Below are 9,707 nucleotides of genomic sequence, written 5' to 3' on the forward strand. Positions count from 1 at the left end.
AGATTCTGCTGCTGTTAAAAGTTAGAGGAGATGCTCTGAGTCTGTGTAGCACAAAATATTTTAGCAACACAAAGAAAGTGGCACAGATTCCTATCACTATATGAGTTGGTATCCCTATCAGTGAAAAATTCTTAATGCTAGTCCATCATACACAGATTCAATCTTAATAGAAGCATCAAGATTGTCAGCTCTAATGGAAAATTTCCCTTAGAACCTGTGGGAGTGTCCTGAGGGAGGTTACTGGGCACTGAGTATACACTAGACAAGATTTCTACTTCTTAATGTTCTCTGCTGGAGAACTTTGATAGTGGAGGATAGGGGAGGGGAAATTACAGAAACCTGGTATTTTAAAGCATCTTGCTTAGCAACGAAGAATTATATCAGTTAGAAGAATCTATTTTACCTTCTTCAGGATTCTCAATTATAAAAATTTCAAAAGTAACAGGCATTTCTCCTTTTACCAGTCGCCTAGAAGCAGCTTTATTGATAAAAAACCTTCTGTTCTAGCAGCAAAGCATCTTTGAATGTGAAGGGCTTACCATCTCCATGGTGCAGATCCAAATCCACATAGAGAATACGGTCAAATTTCCGTCGCAATCGTAATATTCCCAGGACAGCATCATTGAGATAACAAAAACCAGATGCTTCATCTCTGTAAGAAAACAGGTTGCTACAGCCAACAGCCAAAAGCAATCTAAGGGAGCCTTTACAGCCAAGGATCTAACCCTTGAGATCGATTCCTTTACAAATTCCCCCTTCTTTTAAGAAAAACAAAAATCTACCTACAAAGAATATATAGTAAATGGCCCAGAATGATCAGGGGATGAAGTGTTTTGGTAAACTAAATATTCAGGTGGATTGATAACATTTTCCATTTAGGATCCCAGATTTTCAAATTGTAAGATTAAAACTATATTGGTCAAAACAGAACTTTTCTCTAATGAATCAAGAATGATTTAAAAACCTGTAGCACCCTGGGCTCATCATGATCAACACTGATTGTCATTTACAGGAGTTTAAGAATGCTAGAATCTAGAAGGGGCCTTAAAGACCATCTTGCTCAGCCAGATGTAGAAGATGACGGAGACTGGAATCTCTGTACTGATCCTATGACATAAGCTAGAATTGCCTGCTGGCTTGCTTCCTTCCTTCCTTCCCTCCTCTCTTTCTCTTCATTTCTTCCTCTCTCTCTCTTTCTCTCTCTCTTCCTTCCTTTCTTCCTTCCTGTAAGTTTTTGCACTTGTTTCTCTAAAAGCTGAATGTAGAATATACAAATTCATAACCTCTTGGACAGCATGTGGTTTCCTTTCTATAAATGTAATTACTACCATGGAGACTGAAGCAGCCTCCTCTAAAATTATTTGGTTTCCTTGACTAAAATTGTCTTTATTGACTTTACTGGTGTTCTTTCACATTTTTATTAGTGGTGATACCATGTCACTTTAACCTCTTGTCAACATTAACCTACTCTTTTATTAAGAGTAACTTACTCTTATTAGCCTACTCTTTTTATTATGTTGCCATTAAGTCTTGTTGAGTAGATGTAACAAAGCATTCTTTATCATCAAAGTGTATTATAATTTATTTTTAAGGCCTCATCCTAAATGCTTCAATGTCCTTAGCTCCACAGACACTTTAAATATCCAGCCCATTTTCCCCCAAGTTTTCCCTGATATTTTATTGAAATGGAATTCTAAGCATGAGCATCATTTAAAAGGAGATTTTGGGGATCCTCTCTCTCTCTCCCTGTCTCTGCCCCTCCCCTGCTCACTTGCTCTCTCTCTCAAAATAAATAAATAAAACTTTAAAAAAATAAAAAAAATAAAAGGGGACTTTTTTGTAGTATGAAATTGTAAGATCTTTCTAGTACTTACACAATGCATAAATTTCTTTATGAAACCTCGTCCATAATAACATTTCATATTCTGAAAAATACCCTGGTTCATAGGATGAATCAATGAGATAGATACATTGGTGAGCAGAAAGTTGGTAAATAATATCACTAAGCATTGAGTTTTCTAATGCAGGTGAACTCAGTGATCATCCAGGAAAAAAAAAAAAGAAGCTTGGCCTTAGGTATGCAACCAGGAAGAAAGCAATAAGAGAAAAGATTTGCCCATCCATGAATTCTTTGTAAATAAGAGGTAAATATGTGACTTTGAAAGTTCTTGGATGCTCTTTTCCAACTATGAAAAGCTTACATTTTATAAGTCTACTGTTTAGCACATCAAAAAAGAGAACATCAATAACTTTTGGATAGGTGAGATAGAACATTAAGTGTTAGGCAAAAGGAGTAGCTTACAGCATAGGGAATATAGTCAATAATATCATAATAACTGTAAGGTGACAGATTGTAACTAGACTTTCATTGTGTATAAAAATGTCAAATCACTATCATGTACACTTGAAACCAACAGGACATTGTATGTCAATTATACTTCAATAAAAAGTGAATAAAAGGAGGGAAGTGGGAAGGAGGAGAAATACAAATCAATATAGGACATATTTTTTCCTCCTCAGAGCCTATACTTAAGTTAGGGAGACAAGTCATAAGCACAGAAACCAAAAAGCAAACAAACAAGGCAATCAAAAATAACATGGTATTACTTCCTCTAAAAAACTCCTGGCCCCCTTCCTTTCCTTTGAGATGCTCTTTGTTAATGAACATCCTCCCTATCACAATAGCTTAAATAATAATAATGATGATGATGCTGTCTGTAATTCAGAAAGGCCTTTGCATGTATTGTTTTCTTAAAGGAGCTCTATTCTTATTGGCTGATAGAAATAAGTGCTTAGATAAGTAGAATCTTCCTAAAATTTCCAGAAAATAGGGACATTAAACTTTCAATACTTTTAATGTGCTAAGGGTATTCCTGTAGAAACAGACTCAATTTGTTGAATTTAAGAATCAGCTATGTCTTTTCTAATTTATCAGTGTGAAATATAATATACATATAGGTTTTTATTCTACTTAAGTATATTCTTCTTAAATTTATACAGGTTTACTAATTAATTGAGCTAACATTACCTCTGCTAAATATTTGAGACTATGACCAACATAAATTTGTTTAGCCTAATTGAGTCATTCTGACTAACTTTATTTTAACAGTAGTTATGTTCTGTAGTATGTCAGCTTGAAGATAATGTATAAGATCTTTAGGTAACTGAAAACTTTGGGCTGGTATTAAACTGAGTTAATTAATGGATATTCATTAGATACCTAGATCATTTCTAACTAAGAGACTACATCCATTAGTAGGCCTAATTTTCAGTTTATATGCTTTTGCTTCTTATTTTTACATGCTACAGAGAAATTGCATGCATTTGGGTCTGTTAATGAACATGTTGTTTTTGGCCACTTATAGAAGTTGTACTATAAAAGATGTATATACATGTAGAAAGTGGCAGAAGGTTCATAGAAAGAGAATTTTATTTGTTGAGATCAAAGTTGGCTAAGGTTTGATGGTCTTATTAGATTTCCAAAAAGAACTTCAGTATCAAATATATACTGATGCAGAACCAGAATTTGGTATTCATTTTAACATGCTATTTTTTTGATTATGGGTCTTCTCTCAAATAACACATTGTAAAGGCTTTGTTTCACTAAGTAATCTTTCTCAATAAAAATGATTTTGTCTTACTAGAATAACCTTATATGGTTTATGTTGACTTTATGATGTCCTTGATTATTTAAGGAAGCAAAGCCTTCTTTCTTATGAAAGAAAAATGAGGCTCCTGATGGTCATATTGCATCCTATGTTTATGTTAAAAATCTTTTATCATCATTGTGGTTACATAGGGAACCAAGTAGTATTTTTCAGTAATCCATTGACTTATCTTAATCAAATCTTGGAAGGCCTTGGAAAATCACAAAGGATTTGTTCTTTCACCTTATAAAAAGAGATGTTCTAGAGATAATAAGGTTTATTTGATACATTACTATTGTTGAGATGCATGAGAAGAGTTGCTAACTCAGAAGTGATGTGCAGCCTTCCCTAGGTGAAATCGGCATAGGCAAAAAGTTATTAACATAAGTGTTTCAGAAATTGTATGTTGTATAGGAAGGTCTTAAAGATCCTTCAGTGTCGTCACTAACCATGATATGTTTCTATTTGTCAGAGTCCTTCTGTTGTTTTGCCATATATTAAATGACTTCAGTATAGTGTTTTCAATAATAATAATTTAAACATTTTTTAACCATTGACTTGATCTCAACTTTGCTTCTTTCTTTTGAATCTAGCATCTGCTAGGCCATTAGTTTCAATTGGGGAATTTTCAGCACTATGTAATTTTATTAATATATAGATGTTTAAGACATACTCCAGTTTACTGAATCTCTTGATATTCTTTTTTTAAATTATTTTTAACATTTATTTATTATTAAGAAACAGAGAGAGACATAGCATGAGCATGGGAGGGACAGAGAGAGGGGAAGACACAGAATCGGAAACAGGCTCCAGGCTCTGAACTGTCAGCACAGAGCCCAATGCGGGGCTCGAACCCAGAAGCAGTGAGATCATGACCTGAGCTGAAGTCAGACGCTCAACCAACTGAGCCACCCAGGTGCCCCTTACTTGATATTCTTGATACGTTTTCGGTATTTTCTAAATAAATGCTTAGTATATTCATGGTATATTATTATTTAAGTAATATTGAAGGATTTTTTTGTCTCTATAAAGATTATGTTCATCCATTTTTAAAAATTAGATCTAATACCCAGTCTTATTTGAAAATAGGGTTAATCATTATGTTTATAAATATTTTATCTAAAAACTGGGATTGACTTTTATATTATTTTGCATGGCACAGAAACAACTACACGCCCTTGTTACTTGCATTATTATTCTTGTAATGAATTGTCATCAGATCTTTCACTTTTGAAAATGATCAGTAGCAGGTTAACCGGAGATATTGTATGTCTTTCACCATTTACACATAGTTTTGTATATTTTAATCTGATGTTTCGCTGAGAGCACTTGCAATCAGGTATAAGCCAGACTGCTTCACCTTCAACAAAGAAAAACTATCTCAGAGCCCCATGGAAAAGGGTTTTTGTCAAGTATTGTTGAGTACAGGCTTTTTATGGTATAGATTAAACAACCATACCAGTGAACTGAATCAGGATTTCAAGAACTCTAGCTGAGAAGTAGATGGTTAGTGAGACTGCTAATGCAAGGTCGAGAGGAACAAGAACTAATTACATAGGCCTGAATGAGACTGATGAGGATGATTGTGGATTTTGCTTAGAATATTGCTGATGTTTTAAAGCAGACAGACCCATGAATACAGAGAACAAACTGATGGTTGCTGGAGGGGTGGGGGTGGGGGGATGGGCAAAATGGGTGAAGAGGAGTAGGAGGTACAGGTTTCCAGTTGTAGAAAGAACAAGTCATTAAAATTAAAGGCACAGCATAGGGAATGCAGTCAATGATATTGCAACAGTGTTACATCATGACAGATGGTAGCTACACTTGTGAACATAGCATAACCTATAGATTTGTGGAATCACTAAGTTGGACACCTGAAACTTATATAACATTATATGTCAACTATGTTGCAATTAAAAAAAGAATACTGTTGATGCTATTTTCTTTTTTTTTAATGTTTTAATGTTTATTTTTGATAGAGAGAGCACAAGTGGGGGGTGGGAGGGGGAGTGGTGCAGAGAGAGAGGGAGACATAGAATCCAAAGCTGTCAGCAGAGTCCAACGTGGGGCTCAAATTCACAAACTGTGAGATCATGACCTGGAGCAGAAATCGGACACTTAACTGACTGAGCTGCCCAGGTTCCCCTTAATGTTCTATTTTCTGGATGCATAAGGAACTCATTTCTCTTTTCTCTTATGCTATCTATAACTTATTATCATTTAGTATGCCATGCTTTTGCAAACAGAAATGACACATTTATAAATGATATTTTATTCCCCCCGCCTGAGCCCTCCAGGATTCAGAAACTCTTACTGAGCCCTCTTATTTCCATAGCAATGTAATTATCTGCATAGGTTCAATAGTAACTAACTGTCCCACCTGTTATCAGGATATGATCGAGAAACATTGGTTATATATCCAAGGCCTTGCCTGGAATGTCCTATTTGTGAATGATGCTCACTGAATCAGATATGATCAGACACTTTTAAGGAACTAAGGTTGACTTTATTTAGCAATGCATCAAAGCCCTCTTGGAAAAACTAGCCTTGTACCTGGTATCTGGCTTACAGAGTTCCCAGCCTTACAAGTGAATAAGGAAGGTTACTTCCCGACAGGCTCTGGAACCTTAGGATATTCTGGGGACCCCAAGAAGACAGAATTGTCCCAAATTTAAAATCTTCTTAGCTTGGCTTCCTAGTTTTAATAAGCTTTTAAAATTTCACAATAAGGTTTCTTTTTTTTTAAATGTTTATTCATTTTGAGAGAGTGTGTATCTGTGAGGAGGGGTGAGGGGCAGACAGAGAGGAAGACACAGAATCCATAGCAGGCTCCAGGCTCTGAGCTGTCAGCACAAAGCCCAATGTGGGGTTTGAACCCACGGACTGTGAGGTTATGACCTGAGTTGATGTTCAACGCTTAACCAACTGAGCAACCCAGGCCTCCTCAAAGTGAGATTTCTTATGAAGACTTCCAGCAAAACAAGCTTAAGGTCTATATGGTAAATTACCATTCTTGCTACAGCTATATAAATAATCAGGCTAAATCTAATGAGGCCAATTTTTATTTTTAAATATTTTTGGTAGAGGTAAAATCTACGTGATATTAAATAACCATTTATTATTTTTAAGTTATTTAGTTAACTAATCTCTTAAGTAATCTCAATGCGGGGCTTGAACTCTTGACCCGAGATCAAGAATCACATGCTCGCCAGACTGAGCCAGCCAGTCACCTCTAAAATAACTGTTTTAAATTATATAATTTCAGTGGCATTTAGTACATTCATACTATTGTGCAACTTCCACCCCAATTTAGTTCCAAAACATTTTCACACCTCAAAAGAAAACCCTGCGCTAATTAAGCAGTCATTCCCGATTCCTCCCTCACCTGAGATCCTGATAACTACCAATCTACTTTCTGTCCCTACAGATTTACCTATTCTGGATATTTTATGTAAGTGACAACATACCATATATGATTTTTTGTGTATGGCTTCTTTCTCTTAGCATAATGTTTTGGGGTTTCTCTATGTTGTAGCATGTATCAGTGTTTCATTCCTTTTTATGGCTGAATTATATACCACATTTTGTTTATACGTTCATCCATTGATGGACATTTGGTTTTTTTCTACCTTTTGGCTATTGTGAATAGTGCTGCTATGAACACTTGTGTACAAGTATTTGTTTTGAGTATCTGTTTTCTTTCTCTTTTTTTTTTGGCAGTGATATTGCTAGGACATATGGTAATTCTACATTTAACTTTTGAGGACAGCCCAGTTATTTTCTACATTCCCACCAGCAATGTACAAGGGTTCCAATTTCTGCACATCCTCATCACACTTGTTTCTTCTTTTTTTCCCCAACTCTAGCCCTCCTAGTGGGTATGAAGTGGTGTCTAATTGCAAATTTGATTTGCATTTCCTTAATGACTAACGGTGTCAAACATAATTTTGGAGAAATGTCTATTCAAGTCCTTTGCTCACTTTAAAAAATTTTTAATGTTTATTTTTGAGAGAGATAGAGTGTGAATGGGGGAGGGGCATAGAGAGAGGGAGACACAGAATCTGAACCAGGCTCCAGGCTCTGAGCTGTGAGCAGAGAGCCTGATAGGGGCTTGAAGTCATGAACTGTGAGGTCATGACCTCAGCCACAAAGTCAGATGCTTAACTGACGGAGCCACCCAGGCACCCCATCCTTTGCTCGTGTTTAAATCAAACTTTTTATTGTTGAGCTGTAGAGATCTTTATATATTCTGGATACTAGACATTTATCGGATATATAATTTCCAAATATTTTCTCCCATTCTGTAGGTTGTGTTTTCACTTTCTTGATAATTTTCTTTGATACACAAAAGTTTTAAATTTTGTTGAACTTCAATATATCTATGTTTTCTTTTGCTACTTATGGGACCAGTCTTATCTTGAGTTCATGAATACTTTCTTTGAGATTATCTTTGATCAAAAGGGAGGTGGTTGTTTAGAGAAATTTTGTGTTTCAAAGGAAACCTCTGTGTCATCTATAGCACAGGATTCCAGGTTATCAGAATCTAGTTATTGTTTTTGAGCTATCATCTCTTTATAAACTACAGGTTACTGATAAGTATGCAAACTTTGTCTTCTTTGGTAGAGATATAATTGACTTTCTTCTTCATGTGGAAGAACCAGTTTTGGTATCTCTTTGCAAATTAGATTGGATTCTGTTATCGTGCCCAAATTGTTGATCCTTACTAAATTATCTATTTTTCCAGTTTTTTTCAATATCTGGCTAGTATCCTCCAAATCAACTTTTCCAATTTTTGTTACTCCCTCCTGAATTGAAGCTATCAAGAACTAAAACCTGAATGCCCAAGTCCCTAGCAGGACCCTACATTGCCTTACAGCTTGGTCTCTTCTCTGGGATCTGAAGCAACCCTGTAAGCTAAAGCCCAATGACTTGATATACATCTGAAAGAACTAGTCATAGGACATCTGGTGGCTAAGTCAGTTGAATGCCTGACTCTTGATTTTGGCTCAGGTCATGATCCAGGGTTGTGGGACTGAGCCATGCATCAGGTCCATGCTGAGCATGGAGCTTGCTTGGGATTCTCTCTCCTCTGCCTCTCTCCCCTGTTCAACATTCTCACACTCTCTAAAATAAAAAAGAAAAATAAAAAAGAACTGGTTGACACAGCAGACCATGTATGACTGGAATTCTCGAAAAGCTGCCACCTCCAATATGAAGGATGTCTGAAGAAATGCTAAGGTTGTGCATGTCCTTATATGAGAGGTAACCTAGACTATGAACAATGTCACCAAGAGTGCTGACATCTTAGCTCCATGAGTGGTGTTGCAAAATAGAAAGATCTTCCTCGATTGATGTCTTAGAATCCACTTGACTGGTTATCTTCAGGGTTCAGTTCTTGCTTGGCTCTTTACTATAATATAAACTTTTATATTAATTTTTTATCCATTTTAGTCTTCTCTCTTTTAAGATGTGTGAGTTCCAAGCCCTAAAACAATTGACTTTAGTCACTATCTCTCAACAGATCGTTCAACTGGTTTCAAAGGACCAACACCAAGAGTACTTAAGACCCTGCTTCACCATACTTGGGACATTCACAATCACCTCTGAGTTGCTTGGGGATAATACTTGTTTTGACCAAAAGGGGGAAATGGCCGTGTTGAAGTTTATCTGAGTTTTGTGCTTACCAGAAAGCAGTAATTTTTTTTTATAGTTTATATAGTTTTCATATAACACCCAGTGCTCTTCCCTACAAGTGCCCTCCTCCGTGTCCATCACCCTCCTTCCCCTTCCCCTCCTCCCCCTTCAGCCCTCAGTTTGTTTTCAGTATTCAGGAGTCTCTCATGATTTGCCTCCCTCCCTCTCCCTAACTCTTTTTCCCCCTTCCCCTCCCCATGGTCCTCTGCTAAGTTTCTCCTGTTGGACTTAAGAGTGCAGACATATGGTATCTGTCCTTCTCTGCCTGACTTATTTCGCTTAGCACGACACCCTTGAGGTCCATCCACTTTTCTACAAATGGCCAGATTTCATTCTTTCTCATTGCCATGTAATACTCCATTGTGT

The 9,707-nt window shown here is 36.3% G+C and overlaps 1 protein-coding gene across 8 annotated transcripts in view; it reads right to left on the minus strand.

Annotated features, from left to right (window-relative positions):
- Nucleotides 1-9,707, minus strand: part of HDAC8 (histone deacetylase 8) — a 225,820-nt gene that overhangs the window by 158,017 nt on the left and 58,096 nt on the right. For all 8 annotated transcript variants that reach the window (XM_029929839.1, XM_029929836.1, XM_029929834.1 and 5 more), the window contains one exon: nucleotides 540-652. In XM_029929839.1, the coding sequence (XP_029785699.1) occupies nucleotides 540-652 (113 nt within the window). The remainder of the gene's footprint in view (nucleotides 1-539; nucleotides 653-9,707) is intronic.

Source organism: Suricata suricatta, chromosome X, assembly GCF_006229205.1.
Source record: "Suricata suricatta isolate VVHF042 chromosome X, meerkat_22Aug2017_6uvM2_HiC, whole genome shotgun sequence".
Lineage (NCBI taxonomy): Eukaryota > Metazoa > Chordata > Mammalia > Carnivora > Herpestidae > Suricata > Suricata suricatta.